The following is a 22,572-nucleotide window of genomic DNA, read 5'->3' as shown; positions in this document are numbered from 1 at the left end:
GATCTAGATCCATTGAATGGGTTTTCAGATATGCGCTTGAAGAACGACAGTGAGGCCTCGCTATGCCATCTGTTGTGTGCTCATAAATCTGAGTCAATGTCACATTGGATCACCTCTCAATGAAGAAACGGCACGTGGTTTTAGTTTTAATAGCGCTCGGAGACCACGTCAAGTCCACCACAACAGGCTGTTCCTCCAATCCCAACAAAGAGGCTGATGACGCAACAGACAATGGCGTTAATATGGACCCCGCATCCTGCTCAGCACATTCAAAGATCCAAAAACAGAACATGTTGAAGCAGCCTTTTTCCCCCACCAGTGACTGACTGACTTTGGTCACTCTATCCCCGCGCTGTTGTCCTTAGATGCCATTGTGTGTTTCTGTAAATGCAGGTTCATGTCTAAATGCCTCTTGCCAGATAAGGATGAGCTCAGCGCGCATTCATCAACGAAGCTGGGACCCTCCAAACATAAATCCTGCAAGGGCACTTTTTCATCCTCGCAAAAATGTCACAGCAGTCAGCAAATTGAGTTAGTGGCAATGGCAGTGGGCGCCAATCTGACTTCTTATGGCTGGCTGTTTGATGCAGTTTCTTCATTTGGAGTCACAAGGCTAAAAGCAGAGAGAAAGAGTCTGCATCTGTAGCTGTGTGGCCCATCTTTGAATGCTTTCCCTCCGGCGGTCTCCCCACCTGAATTAGCACGCTTAACAAACACACCCAAGCACCCTGAGGAGCCATTACAAATAACTGCTGTGGATGCAGATATTCAACAGTAGTGGAGATGTGTATTTGTACCGTTTTCCTGCATTTGGTCATTGTTTCTGCCCTAGACCCCGGCGCCGAGCAGCGTTTACCCTCTGGATGACATTGAGAAGCGATGCTGCTGGTGTTTCAATGTGAGTAATGAAATAACGCGCTAATGTGACGACTCCTCCTCAGCGCAGGTCAGCGGCCTCCCGGGGGAAGCGGCTGCTGCACCTCGCCGGGCTACCCCCCCCCCCGGCCCTCCCAGAGGGCGAGGACAAACAGAGGAATCCACAGAGGGAAGGAGAATCAGAGGTCATGAGGAAGTACAGCGGGAGGTCAGAGGGGAAGGTTGGCGCTGGACATTTACCACATGCCAGCGGCAGGAGAGCCACACACACTCGTTCCATCTCACGTCCTAGAGATGCACCATTATTTGTTTCAAGAAAAGATTCTGTAAGAACAAGCAAGTCTGAACAACATCATTGCCGGTAAACAAACCAATGACCAATTAGGAAATACAATATTTGCTGTTATCAAAGTCTACTATGATACATTTAGAACTTAAATCAACAGCCTGTTATGGAGATCATGTTCCCATTTAACCAAATCTGTTCAATTGGTCACACAAAAAAACAACTTAAATGAGATTTGACAACTTGGTTACATTACTCCTTTTTCTCCATTTGGAAAGGCAATCTTGTTAGTAAAACTAATTAAAAACAGACTCCCTAAATTACCCTCCTACAAATGAATAACTCCATAATTTGAGCATCCATTTTACTTCCTGTAATGCAGGTTGCACAACACAAAGCGGGGGACTTTTTCGGTCACTGCATCTTACGGCCCCGTCGCTCACACAGATGATGCAAAGATCTCGCTCACTTAAAGCACTAATCGAAATTGAGCCACACACACACCAACTGAGAAAAGTGGAATTAAACCCATCACTTAGGAGCCTTGGATTACAGAAGGAAGTGTGTGGGGTGAAGATTGGTTCTTGCTTTTCATCGAACACAAAAAACAGTTTGGAACGGTCCTATTGCGAGGAGCGCCGCAGCTACGCTCGCCCCCCCCCAGCCGTGGTGAAAGCTCGCCTTTGAAGTTGGAAACAGAGACTGGAAGGTAATCCTGTAAAATGTAGCTCTAAATAAAACCGTATCAAAATTTAATTAGCGGGTGCTCGTGGCCACGGGCTCGCTTTCACCAATTTGACCAGGTGACACTCAACCTGCGTTGATGTGAGGCCATACATCACACTCAGAAAGTGAATGATCCGTTCTGCACCCCCAAAGCCCCCTTATTGAGACGCTTCTGTTGAACTGCATCCATCCGTTCTCCATCATGACTCACAGGTTCATCGACTTAAGCCCTTTCTCTGGAGGGTGTGTGGTGCCCGTTCACAACAACAACAACAACAACAGGAGTGAGCAGCGAGAAACATGTGAGCAGCGGACAACACTGGTTCGCAACAACATGACCATTTCTGCGGTCTGATTGGACGGCGTGAATCTGAAAGGAAAAGGGAGGAGGTACCAGGCGGCTCATCAACATGAGTGACATGTGAGAGGGTGGGAAACTGAGGCGGCAGTGGGAGGGACCAATAACAGGAGAGATCGTGTGATAAACCCTGACCTTCATGTTGTTATGGTTCCGTTACATTGATGTTGTGGTTTATGAGGCGAGGTTAAATGTCCCCCACCACCACCACCACTCACTTGAATAAATATAAATACGTGCTGGTTTACTGGGGCCATGGATGAACAAATCACCAAAAAGCTTCAAATGTGAGCAGTGACGTGTAGAATGTCAGCGGTTATTATTGAACATTTCTAAACTAGATGGATCGCACAAATACAGATATGAAACAGATGCTTAGCGCATGTTTAGAGCTATACTGTATCAATAGCTTTACAACTGATCAAATCACTGTAATGTGAAAGGTTTTCAGCTACACTTTATACTACTAGCGAGAAGAGAACCAGGGTCAACGTCTCGCCAATGTTGCAGAGTGCGCTGGAAACCAAAGCCACGTGCTTCTGGACGGCCGCAGCGTGCATCTGTTGTCATGGTAGTGCCGCTTATCCCACTGACGATTAGGAGTGAAAGTAGCACACGAGGCCGGGGCTTAAATACTGCCACAAACAACCTGCAGTAAGCCGTGCACTTGCCTCACCCGTTGAGAAACTACAACTACGGAGTTAACCCCGCGGACAACCCCGACCGACTGATGGCGCTCCGGGGGGCTGCTGCGATGCTTCACTGGTGATCCGCATGTCGGAGTCCACAGCGGGGAGCTGGGATCTCATCTCACCACGGATTATTGACCAACAAAATCCCCCTTGAATAGCATCCTAAATCAATACAGTGGCTGAAATGCAATGAAAAGATTTTGATTTAGACGACATTGGTTTTTCGGATATATTTGGTGCACTGACACAAAACTTTTCCCTGCTTATTTGTCCAGTCGTACGGTTTCTAACGCCGATGAAAGATACAGTGGAGTGAATGTGTCCCTGGACATTTGATACCTCCCGCTCTCCCGTGTCAGCAGAACGCCAGCTCCTCATCACCTTCCTGCAGAGTTTCAGCGGTCCTGCGGCTCCATTACGGATTCTGTCACTTCCACTGTCCACGACCTGCCGCATCCACGTCGTCCCGATCCGAAAGCTGCTGACGACTGCATTGAACGAAGCAGTGGCGGCAGAGACCGACTTGGACATCTCCAGCCGGGAGACTGATTAGATCCAAATGGTTTTTGCCGGCTTGAATAGTCACCTCACGCTAGGAAAGAGGCTGCATGCATTTATGATGTTATTTGTAACAGTGTGTTTAAAGTTCACGGCGTGATTTCCTACTTCTGCCAATGTCTTTGTCAAACAGAACATGCTTTATATTCAAGCGTTTTTACATGTATGTAACGATGGTCAAGGCTTAAAGAAAGGTCTCAATCTCTTTTTTTCCCCCCAATCAGAGGCCAAACTGACAAATAACTTCGACATCCGTATTTGACATTAACCATCGTAGCTGCACTGACATCAGAGTGATTCAACGTTTGAAAGCACAGATTTCAAGCAGTAACAAAGATGGAAGCTTCTTCTATTTAGATGGGATGAACAACTCTTGCTTTCTCAAGATATCCAACAAAATGCCCAAACAACAGAGAAGACCACGAGACCTTCCTCACATCAGGCCCAAGCTATTAACGCAACAAAGGATGGAGCGGATGCAGAGTTAATACGAGTCGAGGAAACAACAAACTCAACGCACAGTAAAGTTGTGTCGGGGCAGAAGTTAGTTTACCATGTGTTTATTGTTGACGTTTTTCCGTATTTATGAGGGATTGTGGATGTTCACAGGTTACCGAGCTCCTCTAAAATACCACTTAAACATTCCAGCATTCTTTAACACGCCGATACACACAATCCCAATTCTGTTAACACGCATTAAGGCAACAACAGGGAAAATGTGATTCATGTATCAATTTTATATTTTGATGACATAATAGAATACTGTAGAACTAGTAAAACTAATACTTTACAGAGCAATTGTCTTGGTAACAATTAATACTTTGTATAATAAGTGAAAACTGAGTGAGGTGTTGTAGTAAAAAGTTAAAAGTAAAAAGGTCTTTCAACCAAAAATTTGACTATTCTATAAGTTTGTTTACAACGTGTACCATTATCTGACTACATGTGTTCTTTGTCATTTCCTGTTCAGAGATAATTACTTTGAGTGCACATTGTAGGATATTAGAAATAAACAACCCGGTTCATAAATTAATAAAATGCATTTAGCGTACACCAGAATACAGCCATTCTGCAAAGTAATGAGAATATTGTAAAACCACTGTAATTTTGAAACTGTAATCAATAGAATAATACCAATGTACACTATGATTGTATTAAATATAATCAACTGGAATGCATGCATGTAATACTTGATAGCACCACAACTGGCATAGACATTAGAAAGTTCCATTGAACTCACCAGTGACCACTCCCACACCTTTACTGCTCTGTGTAAATACCTGTAGGCAGCCATTGTTCTCCAGTTCGCTGGTGGAGGCAACACACAGTCACTGTGGGGGGTCAAAGGGCCCTGTGGTCTGTTGACTGGAGAGACCAGCGGCTCCTCAGCGGAGATGTTCTGTTTAACAGCTTTTCTTTCATTAAACACTTTCGATTTTAACTTTTCAATCCGCGATGTCCTTTGTCCATCCAGCGTTTCTTCATTTTGAACACAACATCAGCACATTATGACCAATAGAGTAACTAAGACTACGGTTGTATCCACCAGGTTCCTCTGTGGTGCTGTAGCACAAAGAAGTACTGCCGCTGCTGCTGTGTGAACCTTCAAACACACCGCTGACCAAAGATTGGTCAAAACACTGACCGAGGCGTTTTTCATAATAAAACTACCATCTGTGCTCAAGTACACACTATGAACGAATGCAAAACCATCCATAGTGTGTTCAACTAAAACCAAATCACGTGCAGCCCAACCTAATGTATATTACATTAGAGTCCTCAAAGCGCGAGTTCATATCTTAGAATGAGTCTCTGCAGCGCTGTTGTGAAGCACTTCAAGGTCGGCCTGAGGGGAGGCGGCGGGCGGCGTTGGGGCGACAGCCTGTTCATCATGATTGAATCAGCAAGCCCTCGCAGGGGGGGGTTAACACATCCCAGCATGCACTCTGCCGCCGCCTGCCCGTCCCCACCGACGCCCTTCTCTTCCCCCGGCGTACATAAGTATTCAAGTGCGATGCCCATTGATGTCCATCGGCAGCTCAGAGCTACAGATACCAAGAGATCAAATCCCACCTTATGAAGGTCAGGATACGTGGGGGGGGGGGTCAATGTCAGATATATTTCATTAAGACCGTAATTACTGGACTGCCATCACAAGTTTAACTACATACAATTATGAACATGTGGCACATTGACAGCTTTAAGGAGGAGGGCAGAGGTGCAGGTGATTATCATGTGGATGGTTTGTGAGCAGTAAGAAAGAATCAGCAGCCACAGGAAGATGCCTACCCACGATGCATCACTATAATGGGGCGTCCCACATCACAGTCAGGCAACATTAAACATTAACTCTGTCAGATTAAATGGGGGAAAGGCTGTGGAGATTTGGTGAGGTCAGGAACACCATTTATAGCGCTAATGGGTCCAACTCATATTGTGGTAATTTCATTACGCTCCCCCTGAACGCAATTACTGGTTACGGCCGTGTCCCCGTCGTCACCCTCTCACCATTATCTCCGTCTGAGCCGCTACCGGCACGACAGTTATTTCCTGTTCCAGCCCCTGTAAGTTTCCAGAGAAAAAAAAACAAAAAAAAAACAGCTGGAAGGAACCTCTTTGTAATGATGATCCCACGCGACTGACAACCGAGGGATGGAAATCAAATTAGCCCTTCGAGGCAGCCGATCTGAGCGAACACCTCCACAGCTCGGGAAGAGAGCGCTGAGTGACCTCGACTGGAAACACGGGGCCAAACGCAGGCGGTTTATCGTAGCAGAGTCACATGGAGCTGAAAAAGTAGTGCGACAGAAGATGAACTACAGGTGCAGCAGTTACCAGTTCCCATGAAGACGGCTCGTCGGATGGTTACAAGTCACGAACAAATGACCTTTTGGCTGTGAGCACCGGAAAAAAGAAATAGACCGAAGCATAAACCATGAAACACGTGTAAAGAAGCTGCTACAGAACAGCCAGTGTTAAAGGAATGACCAGTTTGTTTGAAGCTTTTTGTCAGCTGTAAACCACCCACAGCTTTTAGACTCGTTTGAAGTGAAAATGAGACAAATATTTGTACAGTCTTTTTGTCACAAATATCAACCCCCATCATGGAGAAAGCAACCATCATCTCTGTCCTAAAGATTTCCAATTTGCAACCCAAATCAAAGATACGGTGCATTACTCCAGAAACGTTCTCACGCAGAATGAAAGACGCAGATTAACGGTGCCCCAGTTCCATTTTAATGGGCATGTGGAGACACAAACAATCGCGCTGTGGATGTGCGCGCGCTCCGTTTATCCATCACAGTGTGCGGCTCAGCAGAGGAGAGAGAGCACGAAACTGAAAAGACAACCCCAAAAAAGGTGCCAACGCTATAGATTTATTATCCGTCCTTCGGTTCCACACTTTGATCCTTTCAAATCAAAAACTAGACTGACTTTTGACGGATTACATTTTAATGAAAGATTTCATTTGGGTCTTTTATTTTATGTGAATTTGGTCTGAGGTGACCTGAGGGAGCCCAGAACAAAAAGCAGCCACAGCAGCACACAGCGATCGCTGCCAGATGCAGATTTATCTGCCCGCTTTATGTTTCCTTCAGCAGTTTAGGGACGGGAAAAGATAAATAGAAAAACACTTTGTTTCACATCGAGCAGAAAAATGCGAATAAGCTTTCGGAGTCTTTGAATTTCACGATGGCAGCCTACTACCGTCCCTTTGAGCGTATTGGTGTCATCGGCAGTGCTGACACAGCGCCTTGAAAGATGGAGAGCTGGCTTGGTTTAATCTTCACCTAAAGTAACACACACACACACACACACACACACACACACACACACACACACACACACACACACACACACACACACACACACACACACACACACACACACACACACACACACACACACACACACACACACACACACACACACACACACCTCTATTATTTTTGTGGACATCTTGTCCTGGAGCAACAAATTGCTTCTGTCAATGCAAATCAGGATTTGAGAGGCGGATGTCAGTCAACCAATCTCACAGAGTTGAAGGCCGCGTTGAAGAAGCGTGAGCTCAGGCGCTACGACTCGTTCAGAGAACTGACCCGTCTCCCCCCGAGCCCGAACTCAACTCTTGCCCCCATACAACAGAAATGGAAAAATCAATAGATTTTCCAGATAAGCCTTGGTTTTGAATGCCAACAGGAAGCTTTCCCAGTAGTCGTGGCTGGAGTTAACCTAGATGTTACATTAACGTACGTGTCCTCACTTGCTAGAGACGGATTCCTCCAAGTACAGAAATAAGGACACGTGAACAGCCTTAAATCATCACAGGACAAATTTCAGTCTTCAGGCTAAGCTTGTAAAGCAATTTTTCACAATACCAGAGCAAACTGGTAGTTTCAATTAATTATTCAGTCATTATTTAAACATCTACATTTTTCAAAACAATGTGTTGAAAAAATGTGACAAGTCAATATTGACCGATTGACAATAGTCAGGTAGCTAATTAATGTTAGGCTCCATTAGCTGGTTGTAACTTTAATGTAGAAAGCAGAGTGGTTTGAAATGGGACCCTTGCATACGGCCCCCCTAAACGGGCACTTGATGGTAAAGTTTGCAGATCTGACAAAAAGTTAATGTTCTAGCCAGTTTTATAAAAGGACAGGCAACAAATAGGTCCTATTAAGGATGTATGGCTTGTATTATCAAGCATGCTTAACTTTTAACATTAGGGAAAGACAATAAAGCGTTTCAAATATCAGGACTAGAAGTTTATTCTTTTGGTATGAAACTGTCTCGCTTATAGTTTGCTGGTGCGTAAACCTCAACCGATCCAACAAAGAGCTGCTGATGCTGCCCTCCATCCTGCATCCACAACACACATCACCGATACATTCCTGAAGCCACTGTTAAGCTTCAAATGTTATATATGCTCACATTTGAAGCTTATGTTTCAGTAGACAAATACTATTTATGAATAAACTAAAAAAAAAAAGGACACTAAGCTCACAAACCCTCGTGCACGGACCAAAGCCGCACACTGAAATCCTACCAGGCCATCAGGCCCGCATCCCTGAGCTAAAGTATGATTGAAGTTTGACACTATTTGGGAGGGCGGTTTAGTGAACAGTCAATTCCTCAATCCGTGTGAGATAAAATCATTTATTTTGTATGCTGCACATGCAAATTGTGCTTCTTTGAACCAGGTTATAGAGAAAGTTTGTCAAAACTACAGCCTATTTCAAATGATGTGTACAAGAAGTCTACAAACAATACATTTCAAAATCTATCTGAATAAAATACAAAATATACAGAAAGGGCTGTGGACACAGATTTAATATTTCCTGTCCACAACGTATTCAAAAAAGTTTTGAGAATCCATGGATTTAATTATTCAAGAGAAATTCACTTGCGTTTTCAACGATAGACTGAATGGGCTGTTTTCAGTATCCAGTGCTGGAAGTAATTAAACAAAGGCAACTTTGAGCTGTTCCACATTAAAACCACATGAAGCGAACAAAAGCACTTGGTTTTGATCCACCTTAAAAACACAGCGACCACGGCCGACTTGTGAGTCCAGTGATGAATGATGTATGCAGACCGTACGCTCACACGAGTCACATTCAAAACACAGAATGTACACACACCCAGAGAGACCGTTTCCTAAACACCCCACCCAGAGTATTTAAACCTCAGCCCGAAAGGTTCGCTTAGAACCGTGGGAGGTGGAAATATCAACACAACATAATTCATGTATTTTACACTAAACAAAAAAGGGGAAGCGTTTTCTTTGTGTGTGAAATTGACCTTTACCTGTTTTCACATCAGAGTACTTTAGACTCTGAAGTTTAACACAGCGGAGCAGAAATGTCAGCATTATCAGCAGAAGGCCTTTTCAAATGTCCTGAAATTTCTGCTGGGCTTTTTCTCTTTTTCTTGTTGTTGTTGAATGGATAAGAATAGAACAAAAGTGATATTGCGCTGACCTTTTGGTGCTGAACATATTGGCACCGTCTTCTTTCTCCTGCTCGGAGGCTTCGGGAGGTTGAGGTTTGATGTTGACTTTTCAAACCTGCAGGAAGAGCACACACACACACACACACACACACACACACACACACACACACACACACACACACACACACACACACACACACACACACACACACACACACACACACACACACACACACACACACACACACACACACACACACACACACACACACACACACACACACACACACACACACACACACACACACACAGAAAGAGATGAGTTAGCTTTTCTTTTAGCGCCACAGTTGGGTCGCCCTCAAGTTGTCTGAATGCCGCGGCAACGCTGATCTCATAGACCTCCGTTTGCCGGACTCTGACCGAGCGATTCCAATTGAGCGGCCGCGGCGAGAGGGAGGGAGGGAGGAGAGGGAGGGAGGAGAGGGAGGAGAGGAACTCTGCCAACATGACAAAGACAACACGTGGTGTCAAATATCAGCTTTGATAATAGTCTGCTTTTCTTTGCCACAACAACGCTGAATCAAACCAGAGTGGAATTGGTTAGAACCAGCGCGACGAGGACTAATTGAAACTCAATCAAAAGAAAGGAGAAGAGCTCTTGTGATGTAAACATGCCACACGTGGCGCTGCCTCTGAATGTTGAGAGTCTGTCTCCGGATGTCAGAGCCACACCTGCCGCGTAGTGTTATGGCTGGAGTTGAGGTTATCAGAGACCGTAGAGGAGGAGCGGGAGTAAAATAAGATAGGGTTCAATAATTCATGCCGAGGTCTATGCAGGCCTCACTCCTCACCCTCTCCTGTCAGTAATGAGACGAGCGGAGGGCCAGAGGGAAGGAGAACGGGGCGATTAGAGCGTCCAGATCAGCCTCCGACCCCGAGACACACACACACACCATCTTGTTTAAAACACCTGGAGTGTTTCCGCTCCCCCACACGGTGCTGCGTCAGGGCGCAGAGCAGAATAAGCAGGCGTAAAGGTTAACAAAGTAGCGTGACACTGGAAACATCTGATAATTCATTCAGGTGACATGGAAACCGCAGATGTACTCGCTGCTGTAAGTAATCCAAGGCAGCGCGGCGGCCTACTGCGTGGCATCCATGACTCACAGACAACAGCAGCCCCAAAGAAATATTATTAAAAAAATTATTAAAAGGACGTCACATATTGGAGTTGTCAGATTAGAGACAAGATTTTTTTTTTCAACACAGGCGGTTTTAAAACAGCCAGCAGCTTCAGAAACTGCAATTCTGCAAGTCAAGCAACTTTACATTAACGTCCTACTGCTAGCTTAGCAGTTATAAGCGGTTTCCAGTGTCAAAGCTAGCATGCTAATACTTAGCAAGCATAACTTGCCATGATAGCCAAAGTTGTTCACGCTGTTAGCAAACTTACAATTGCTAATTAGACAACCAGTAAAAGGCAAAGCCGATGGAAATGCCGTTCATTTATTAGAAATGAAAAGGGAAAGCGCAATGTCGATGTCTTACTGCAGGCTACGTAGCTAATTAGCGGGTCAGCTGCAGCACATTGAACAGCTAACGCACCTGCTGGTTAATATTTAGAGGAATGTTCATCCTCTGGGGAACATGGATGTCAGCACATTTCATATTCCATACAATAAGCTAGTAGTTGAGATTCATCAATTTAGATAATTGTTGAAGCCGTACATTACATTTAAACTGATTTTTATAACATTTCATACCATATATAAAGGGGTTAAAGAGATGAAACACTTGCCATGAAGGGCTAAAGGAACATGCGGACCAACAGCCAATTATTCTAAACTATTTCATTAAATAGAACTGTTCATTTAATCGGAGGGAAAATTCACAGCCGAGGGGCTACAGAGAGAGATTTCAAAGAGGAGCATAATTTCCTCTTCCATTGCTGTTAAAATGTGACTCATCCAGCCATTCGTCACAGTGTTCCAGGGCTTTAAAGTGATTACAGAGTGCTTTACCAAACACGATGCTCCCGTTACAGAAATAATAACCAACCTCTCAGCTTTCTACCTTCTATAAACTAAACAAAGTAGACAGACCAAACCTGAAAATAAATTGACACTTTTGGGGATTAGACGAGGCCAGCTGCACACGTTTGTTATTTGAGCCGTATACACTAAGATGACAGAAAACAAAAGGGACCTGCATAGCTACACTAACCCGAAGCGTCGGCCTGCTAAAGACTTTCCAGATCTGCATTTACTGACTGACCACGTCTGCGTCTGAATCAAAATAATCCTGTTTGAGCTTCATTAAGCCAGCCTTGTGTTTCAGCAGAGCGTTCTGACAAACACTATCAGCGTTCATTACATTACATTACATTTAGCTGATGCTTTTATCCAAAGCAACTTCCATTGCATTTTTAACCCATGGTTTTACATTTTGCCCGGGGAGCGTTTAGTGTGTCTTGCTGAGGGACACATGAGACTTTGAGCAGCCAGGGCTCGAACCGCCAACCTTGTGCTTCCCGGCGCACCCTCTACTCCATGCACCACCGTCGCCCCGCATACAAGCGATCGATCGATGCAAATGCATCAGACAGACAGAAGAACAGCAGCAGGTGGCGCTATTGGGTACTTTCGGCAAGAGCTTGTCTGACGTAGAAAATAAAAATAAGGGCCCAAAGCTGAATGGGCCCAGGCAAACAGAAAATTCTGCTCTAAAAGCCGCACCCTTTCAGATTTGAGGTTTCAATCCTCACTGGAGCTGCATTTAATGACAACAATGGGTAGGTAAATAAAGATATCAGCTGCACGGGTTCCTGGAGGGAATCCAGGGCGTTAGCAGGAGAAGTGGAGTATCGATCAGAGGCAGGATTAGCTGGCCCAGCATGCAGCTAAATCAGTAACGCAGTGGACAGAGACAGGAAAACAGCAGCCATGTAACACGGCAAGTACGGCCGGAGTATTTTAAAGCAAGGTAGGTAGGGAAAGAGCAGCAAAAAAATGAACTATGGTTAATTTATTGGCTGAGAAAGTGAAGGCAACCTTTTTGTCTAAATCCAGTTCCATTGTTGGGCGTGTCGACTTTATCGTAAACTGACATGCAATCAGGACAAGCCGTCAAACGGCGCCATGTGCAGCTTTAATAAAGAAAGCGTCCATGTTTCCTGACATTATACCACGACGAGTCAAAGCAGGAGAAAACGACGGGCACTCTGAAGCGATGGCGAGTATTGGATATATAGTCCGGTAGCTGCAGTGGCATTTCAATCAGGGCCCGCTTCGCTGCAGTGATATGACTCATCTTGCCTTCTGTTCTCCGCTCCCCGATCCCCTGGTCGTCCCATTGTCTGAGTCCCGCCACTGTTTATCTCTCTCCCTGCCCTCCTCCCCCCCCGTCTCCCCAAGTAGTTTCCTTGGCCACGTCTCGTGGCGCACGAGGAGCCCGATTGCACCACGTTGCCTGGACTAATAAGGGTCACATTAGCCTGGCAGGAAACAAAGCCATGATGGAAACGCTCTGTCAATTACCGGGACACGAATAAACAAACCCTCTGTCATTTTTGGACTCATATTTGTTTTGGGCTAATGGCTGCGATGCGCGGGGGGTTATCTGCTCCGGGGAATCTTATCAGCGTCTCCCAGAGAGAGCCGGGCAGCATGCTCGTGCTCTGTGGTGTCATTGGGTGACGTTTGGGTTTCCGTCATCCACTTGACAGTTAAAGGAACGAATGCGGTTTGAAGTTGGTGTCCAGGCGTCATGTGGCCTTGATTGTATTCCTGTGTTGACGTCATATTGTGAGTCGCTTTGGATAAAAGCATCAGCTAAATTACATGGAATCTGCAAGGGGTATTTTTTAAAAGATAGAATTATAGATGTCAAACCTTGAAATGTGACTTGATGTAAAAGGTAATCACTAGAACATTAAAATGGTTGGAAGAAACTAAATTACTTTTCCAGTTCGCTTGCTCATATTCCACCATCTAATCGAGGTGCAAGAGGCTTATTGTAGGCTGAATCATAAGAGCTATATTGTTTATGAACAGATGGATTTGGGTGTTATTATAGAAGCATATGGAAGTTTCACTGCTCGAGATAAAAATATGAGAATTCCAAAATTACCATTTCCTCTTAACAGAATAGTTACGGCGACTGAATTCATTTGGTATGCTTTATTAAACTTCAGGATAACGAGGTACAGAGAAAAAAAGAAACATGCATGTTAAGTGAGTTCACGCTAACACTAATTGCTTTATAAATTAGCCATGAAATTATTCATAGATACTATGGGATACGGTGGAGAGACGGCCTCAAGATAAACCCCATCGCTACATTTAAATTGTGCTTGTCAGTCAGACATTAACCCGCATTAAACCAGAGAGCCAGTCTCCGCCAGGTGTGTTTGCCACAACCACTGCTGGAGTATCATTGTGTATCATCATTGTGTATCATTAGTGGTTTTTACCCGCACACATTGGATTCTTAAATCTCAGCAAACGGGCCCCAGCCAGGGCAGGAAGCTTTCATCCAGGGAGCAGGTCTGGTTCTGCAGACAAAAGCACGGACAAACGGTCTCTGTGGTGCCAGTGTGGTTCTGTTAGCATGTAGCCAAATGCACCTCCTAAAACAATACAAGTGGGGAACCAGTTCTCCCCACAGAGAGAGTCTATCAACCGCCCCACGTCTCTGGCTACATCTCCAGCTGTGGCGCAGAAGTGGTGTTAGAATTAGAGGCACCTTCATTCAGTGGCGAGCAAACAAATAACCATTTTGAGAAGGTGTGAGTGAAGCCAGAGTCAGCAGAACTTCTTCTTCACTTCGTGACAAAACCAAGGTTCACTTGTTGGGATGAGGACACATACTGATGTCCACGCAGTCTGGTCCACTAAGGGCACACTGATCGATGGGGACCATCGAGGGCTCTTCATCTTAATAATTAACCGACAATCTAAAAAAAAGTTAGAAATGAAATAATGCGCCACAATCGTGGAAGGAGCCCCTAAAATATACCAAACCACTGTGTCCTCCTCTTTAATAAGATTGACAGACTGTAGACAGAAGCAGATTTTTACAAAGATCCCCAGGAGCATTTTCCTGGAATCCTTCCACTTTCAATTCCACGTAGGAAACGCCACGTCAAAATGTGTCATTCTGTAGCTCAAATAGTTAACCAACGGGTCGGCTTACCGAACGGTTTACCACTTAAGAGAGACATCGGCATGAAGGCCTGACAGCAAAAGTAAAAAGATTTCCCTGCTTGCGTTTGTCTGTACTCATAACAGCAGTCCAGTCAGGATCAACCAACGAGCGAGATTACGCAGAGAAAACTACAGAGAAGATCCTCTTCACAGCCGTTTACTCAAAATAAACCGCTGCCGTCCTGGCTTGATCTATTCCTGTCTGTGAGTGTTCCTGAGGTTTTGCATGGAGGCTGCACATGATGATGACAATGCAGGGGGGGGGGGGGCTCAGCTTTAAAGCAGAGTAGCTCATGGCATGGTATGTACGGGAGCTAGAACACTGTCAGTCTGAGTTAGACATGAACACGGGCGGGTTGGGAACTGCTGAGTCACTTCACTGTGTGATATTCGGCTGACGAAGACAAACGCCCGTGGAGCGTCAAAAAATGACCCCGTGCCCCCTTGCTTTGATTTAATTAGCTTTCAAGCCGTGTCCCCAACGTGGAACCAAAGGCAACGGTCGCTCGGCTTAAGTGACGGGGGCCAAATCGGATTTCAGTTCGCCGACAGCCTCCCGTCAAGTTACGTTGCGTGGGTTTTGTGCTGCTTGTCATCTGGCTGTCACATTATCGCTCTGTTCGCAGGGGGGGTGCAGAGAGGACGTGCCCTTGGTTTACCCCAACAGCTATGTGGTCGATACGTTTGGGCAAAAAAGTAGAACGCCCCGATAATCAGTAACAACAACCACTGTGCAAGGGGAACCGATCTTAACCATCCTTTATGTAATGCATACAAACAGCGATTTGGGTCACATGGGCGGCCCCGCGGTGCATCATGGGCCGAGTAGGCCGAAGAGGGCGGTTTGTTGATATGATCAAGAAAGGAGGGACGGCGCCTGGTCACTGGGTTAGGTCCTCTCTGGCTTAGCATGGTTAAATCCTGAGTAATCCTCCAGCCAGGCCCATATATGTAGACATTATGGACTCAGCCCCAAAAAGCCGCCGCGCTACAACGTAAGCTACAACGTAAGCTACATCCAACGACCGCCTGTCCTCCACCATTGTTCACCTGTTTATCCGTAAATCTCTTGAGATTATCGTCATTACACAGCGGGAACACACACACACACACACACACACACACACACACACACACACACACACACACACACACACACACACACACACACACACACACACACACACACACACACACACACACACACACACACACACACACACACACACACACACACACACACACACACACACACCTCTTTTCAATACGCAGTAACATAATCACCCTTACATGTACACACAAGTCCTTCCTAGCAAAGCACACGCGGAGCACATAAGTGGCGCCGAATCTCGTGGGCATCTTCGTAAACGGTGTTTCAGTCCGATGTGAACCACGTAATAATGGAAACACGCATTTCTTGGAAGCTTCAAAATGCATTTTCAGCTGGATCGCAGAAATCACATTACAACAGACGGCAACAAATCACTGTGTCACTGTTATCTCATTGCTTTCTTGCGGAGTCAGGCCCCGCCGCCCTGGTTGACTGTCTTCAGCCAGACATCTTTTGGAAAACCACTTGACTATTGTGCCAAAACTACTCTATGAAAAAAACAAAAGCACTAACGTGAAGTTGGATGAGATCGCTTCCATCCAGCCGTTAGACAGCTGCGACTAAATTGAAAAGCAAATGGATCCGCTTGCAAAGATCGGAAAGACATTTATTACACGACACCGTGTCAAGGATTTCCATGACGTCGCCTTGGATTCTGGGTAAAAAGGTCATTTTCGCATGAAATTTGTTGACTATTAAATACGACCTGTGAGTCTTTTATAGAAGTGGTCTCTAGGAGCAACTGTGTCATACGTACGTGGATGCAGACTTCTGTCCCCCCCCCGTAGAGAACGTGTCATCATCATACACGAAAGTATTTGACCAATACCGATCTTATGTACTGTACCATTCAGCCATTTGTGGAGGAATTTTCCATGAATTGTCCAAAGCTTTATGGTTTCATTTTTATTTTCCAAGACCTCCAGGCCTGGAGATTTCCATTTTTAGATTCCACGACTGAGTTTTCCATTAGTATACAAACCCTAAATGAAGCTGCCATATGTGAGTAGTTCAGTAAGCGTCTTGTAGCCCATTTTTAGATATTTAATGAATTTAGTGAAGTATTTAGACAGTGATGTTCTGGGCATGTGAAATAGTCCGTTAGGAGATTGACTACAGAGTTCTTATGCAGCCTGAACAAAGTGCAGAACGGAGGAAAAACTCTGGCCCGTGATCACAGGGAGAGTGATTTAGGTCTTTTAGGGATTTAATGATTTAAGATTAACTTAAGTGCTGGACAGAGTCCCTTATGGGACTCTGTCCAGCATCCTGCAGCCTTGAACACCGGTTTACTCTTTTTCATTGCAACAAGTCCACTTAAGACTTGCAGTCAGGTTTGAACACGGATTAGCATCAGCTGGTCACAAGCCATTTACGATCGGCATGGAACCTCTCGCATACAAGCCCACCAATTTACCGGCACACGGTGTGAGGTCATGACGGATGAGCAGGTAGCGCGGCAGCAGCTCAACAGCCACAAAGCCGGTTTACAGGGAACATTCTTGGGTCCGCATTAACGAGGGCGCAGAGACGGGCGAGATGGCAGCAGATGATCACACGACTTCAGATCCTTTCACACATTAAAATCAGAGCGATAACAAATTTTGCCGAGGACACCTTGAAAAACATCAAGCCACATCCACGCCAGCTATGGCTTATCGCCGTGGAAACAAAACCTCCAAAGCATGAAAGCACAGTTTGATATACTTGAAATGTTTTGTAAGAACCAATTGAATCTTTTTTTTTGTTTTAACCATGTCTAGAATTATTTCTTCTAAGTGAATATAGTTGTTTCATCTTGGCAAATCTCAATGGAATAATGAATTGGCAACAGAAAGCAATGGCTGATGAACCCTGGGTGAATTATTTAATCAAAACCAGCATGATTTCTTCACGAGATCATTCAAGGTGTGTGTGTGTGTGTGTGTGTGTGTGTGTGTGTGTGTCTCATGCTTTGTAGTAGCAGAGGGATGGGGCTCCTTTTCTCATAAATCTCCGGTTTAACAGGTGGATTTTCATTTCATAAGATTCAAAATTTCTATTTGATGACTCCAAGATGTTTAGGGAAATTGCTCAGCATTTCAAATTGAAATAATGGCGCTAATGGAATAGTTTAGCAATGGACCATATGAACATCTTTTGCCCGCCCCATTACGCAATCAAAACAAATTGTGATCCACAACATTATCCAAAGAATCACCCAAATATGCTTAAAAACAGCACTTTAAAAATGTAATAGAAGAATTCAATACGTTTCACCTCCTCACAGAATGGATATGCCTTCATTTAGTGAAAACACGCACAATTTTAAATAAGGTAATCATACATGAAGGTTCAATAAACAGCTGCATTGTGTCTTGTTCTGTCTCATGTGATCATCATGTATTTGTTTTTAAATCAGACTCTACGTTACGATTCACTAGCATGAAAGAAAGCCAGACGGTCTGTGATGATATTCGATAACGGAAATCCACCACGATCGACCTGTTCTTTTTGCAAGCCACGATAATCATATCATATATTGTCCAAGCCCCAATGACAACATACAGAATGGCTTTGGGTTTAAGAATTTTAGCCATCTGAATAAGTCACCTCAGGCTGTGAGAAACTGATCACCACTTTTTCTACAACATTTCACTGATCGCACCATTAACGAGATCTACTGACGTACATCAACAGCGGAAATAACTGCAGTAGCAGCAGCTCCTTTTGAAAAGTGCATCTATACGGCTTCACTGGACACGTTAAGGGTTGAGCAATAACCACGGTGATCTTAAGCCCGGGATCCTGAACAAACCACAGAGAGCCTCAGCAGGGCACAGCTCCCCGTCCCAGCTGCTGAACCCGCTCTGGGAGGACAGGTTTTATTAGGATGTAGGAGAAGCGATTAAGACAATGTACAGGACCCGGAGGCCGCTCTCTCTGCGCCTTATGGGGCTGTACCTTATTGCATTATGCAACGTGGTAACAGGCTTAGCTACATGCTGCTCTGCAGGGGGGAGTTTGAGGCGGACTCCGATGACTCCCTTCATTAAGTCTCCCTTCCTGAGAGCTTTGGAGTTGCTGAGGAGTGAACTTTCCACCCCACGTGAACACTGGCCTCGGATTGCATTCACAGTAAACATCCGCATATAAACTCACTTAAAACAAGATGTTCTGCAGACATACGAGTACATATGGAAGCGTTATATTTGTTGGTAGTTATGCAGCAATTTCAGGTCGTCTATAATAGTATATAATAATAATAATAATATACATTAAGTTCATTGTGATTCACCAATTGCACTTAACGCTTCGTTCTCCTCCAGCAGCTCTAAATGTCCCTAAAAGAAAAGAAAAAAATGCACGGACCCCCACACCTTCATTTGCCATCCATGTCCTCTTTTCACAGCGACCGTCCACCTGAATCTCACCTGCGCGGCCACGCGCATCGCAAGGAGCCGCATCCCAACAGAACTATTTTTAACCCACCCGGGCTCCCGATCCCCCGCCAGCTGCACGGAAACACAACACTTTGCAAACATTACACCTTCACAGCGGCACCGCACTCGCTAAGTAAGCAAAAGCCGTGCGCGCCGCTTCGGACCACGCAGGGACGCGCCGCAGCGCCCCGGTACTTACTTTCAGGAGCGACGCGGGCCGAAGGAGCCGCTCTTCACACGGGCGCAAACATCGCCGGACACGCGGTTCAGGTGCGCGGAGCGTCTGAGCATCGCGGGAATGAACACGGAGGCAGGCACGCGCAATCATTTGACCTTCTCCCAACAGAAAGTACCATCGGCGAGACGCGGGAGGGGGGGCGGGGGGAGCGGACCATACCAAGCGGGCGTCCCGGCCAGACTGCGGGGGGGAGGAGGGGGTCATCCAGGGATGCACTGCATGGGACGGATGTGAAGGGTGGAAATAAATACATTTATTTACTATCATTACTATCATCTTTTTAACGAGGAGACTCTTTTTCCCTAAAATGGAAATGTACAGTGAACATATAAGACACATTAAGCATTTACATCATTCACATACCGTGTGTACATTAACATAATGACTTACAGGCATGAAGCTTAAGTGATTAAAACAGTTATAATCTTCATAAAACTAAATATTTTTTAAATTCCTGCATGAGGGCAGTTTTCAAAGGTAATAAATTCAAAATGCAGAGCAATGTCTGCAGTGAGATGTTTGACAAAAACACGAGTGATACAGAATGAATTGGGCCATGAAGTAAATATGTGGAATGATGTTTGAAACTTTTATTATGCAAGTCGCAGTTTGTCATAAGGTTGTTGAAGTGGCACTTAGCTTTGTGTGAAACTGAGACGTTTCCCCCCCTCGTCACACAGCTTGCTAGCTCAACAGCTGGACAGTCTAGCTGTGTTTTTATCTTCCATAACATGCTCTATACAGCGACTCTTTTTTCTCAGCCTCAAAGATAAAGAAGTGGCGGGTATGAAAAATGACACAGGCATTTTGGTTCAGTGAAGAGAGCGGCGAGCTAACACGGTGGGCACGGTCATGTGCATTAAAAAAACATGTGCAGCTGAACCTGCTGGAAGTACAGAAAAATCCAGATTACAACACACGCAACTTTCTTCTCTGCTCAGGGAGACATTAATACACTATATGTTACATACTAGTGGTAATGCTATTATGTATCTATCATCTTAATGTCACAGATGGAGCCTTTTTAAAAGTAAATGCCGTTCTGCGGCATCCAGGGCCAATATTATTTAACTCGATGATCTGAGAGATTCACATGTATAAGTGTTCACATGTGTAAGTGTACAACAATATACAAACATGTATATTGTTGAACACGTGAATCTCTTGAATAAACTGAATTTCTTGTATATGATTGAAAAGATAAAAAGTTGGATACATATGCAAGATGCACATATATTTGTATAAATGTTTCTAATATGTATGTAAATGTTTTTTGGTTTATGTATGTATGCTCCTACATGAGGATGTGCAAGCATAATAGAATATTATAGAAATGGGAGATTAACCAAATAACAAAAGTGTATATGAGCAACTTGGACAAATATACAAGTGAGTAAGATATGGCGGAATTTCCATTTATCCAAATGGCCCTATCCAACCTTTATTTGCTTTCTATGTTGAGATTAAAGGCATCACCCTTGAAAATGTGTCTGTAGAAAAGCATCAAAGTAAAAGCCTGGCTGGGACAAATGCAACTACGTTGCTTTACATTAAACGTGTGGCCTTGTGAGCACACGGCCTCGTACGAAACCCTGCTTCCCGTCAAAGGGGGTTGCTCTAATGCACTCGAAAAGTCTCACTGAGGGTGTAAAGGAGACAGACATTAAACTGGCTCAGATGGTCAATGGTCGTGCATTCATGTTGCAGGGGATGTTGTTGTTGCTGCATCTAGATGGTGACGCACAGCCACGTTGGACATGCAACGCCCACGGCCAGATTCAGACCGGCTCCTCTCTCTCTGTATTGCTCTGCAGAGACAACACCGGGAACTCCTTGCCCACTGAGCTGGAAACTGCATTTCTCAAGTATAAATGAAGACTTGTTACTGTATTGATTGATGGTACACTTCAGCCGGGAGGGGCTGAAATCGATGAGCGCCACATGGAGCCTGAAGACGCGGGGCTGAAGACCGATGTCCGTGTTGCCTCCCAAACACCCCACATCTCACTCATAAATAAATGAGGGACAGTGCATTTCCTGAAGAATTGCTCTGCTTTGAAGGGGAAAGATGCCTCAGTGCAGATATCACACACATTTTTTTTATGGAGGACAGAATCTATTCATCAGAAATTAATTTAAAAGGTTCCTTTGTGCAGCAATAACATTTAGCGTGTGTGTGATTATTCTCACACTCATCATAAAACAGAAAACGCTCTTGCACAAATTAATTTAGCTTGAGACCTACCGAGCGCTATTAAGTATGAATTTCTCATGTGAGTGAGTTTGAGTCTGAAATTACTGTAAATGAAGCGTTGTCTGTAATTTGAAATTATATTCAGTAATTGTTTTATTAAACTGCTCATATTGGATTGTATTGATAGACATTGTATTGATAGACATTGACGGACAACAATTCTGTCGATAAGTGCAGTGCAAACGTTTGCACTGCTCACCAATGCTGATATCCAGAATCCCAACACATATAAACGTCCTGTTGCGGAATCATTGATCTGGTTTCATTGAATATATTTTCTTTCTCCATGATTTAAAAAAATGTTGCTGCCTTGTTTTACCTCACTGAAGCATTTAATATCGTTGATTGTAGAATCTTTATCCGTTAACTACAGTCCACTGGTCTGGATGATCTCAGACTGTTGTTGCTGATTGGACTCAGTGAAGCCGTTTCACCATCACAGTTTTGTTGCCATAAGGGTCTGTCCTCGATATGTCTACATTGTACTCAAACGATATATTTCATCCTAATCAATACTTTAATGTGCATTTTTTTGTGCACGGCTTCACACCACATGTCTTCAGTCTACTCTTGATGTTTTATAGTTCTTAATTCCTAATTATAGACTGGTTATAAAAGAAGAAAAGACCAAGTCATTCAAATACCTCTGACCGCCATTAAAGATTCAAATTCCACATTTCACTCAGAAATAAAAATATTCAAACTTCTTGTACAGAAAAGTACAGTAAAGTCTGTCTTATTTGAACCTTTACACTATAATGCAGTCTACTTTCCTGTTTGTTCTTGAATACGGAGGTGTTTTCCATTGTCAGGCTAAACTCGAGATTTATAACAAATGGCAAATTTTGGACCCGTCATTGTTGTCTGTATCACATCATTGGATTTATTATCA

The 22,572-nt window shown here is 44.4% G+C and overlaps 1 protein-coding gene across 2 annotated transcripts in view; it reads right to left on the bottom strand.

Annotated features, from left to right (window-relative positions):
• Nucleotides 1-19,547, bottom strand: part of oxr1a (oxidation resistance 1a) — a 102,155-nt gene extending 82,608 nt beyond the window's left edge. For both annotated transcript variants that reach the window (XM_078095529.1, XM_078095531.1), the window contains exons 1-2: nucleotides 19,388-19,547; nucleotides 9,481-9,566 (exon numbers count right to left, since the gene is read on the bottom strand). In XM_078095529.1, the coding sequence (XP_077951655.1) occupies nucleotides 9,481-9,497 (17 nt within the window). In that variant the 5' untranslated portion in view covers nucleotides 9,498-9,566; nucleotides 19,388-19,547. The remainder of the gene's footprint in view (nucleotides 1-9,480; nucleotides 9,567-19,387) is intronic.
• Nucleotides 19,548-22,572: the final 3,025 nt, after the last annotated feature.

The sequence above is a fragment of the Gasterosteus aculeatus genome, chromosome 20 (assembly GCF_964276395.1).
Source record: "Gasterosteus aculeatus chromosome 20, fGasAcu3.hap1.1, whole genome shotgun sequence".
NCBI classification, from domain to species: Eukaryota; Metazoa; Chordata; class Actinopteri; order Perciformes; family Gasterosteidae; genus Gasterosteus; species Gasterosteus aculeatus.
The sequence above is the reverse complement of the archived record's forward strand: the minus strand, read 5'-3'. Positions and strand labels throughout refer to the sequence as shown.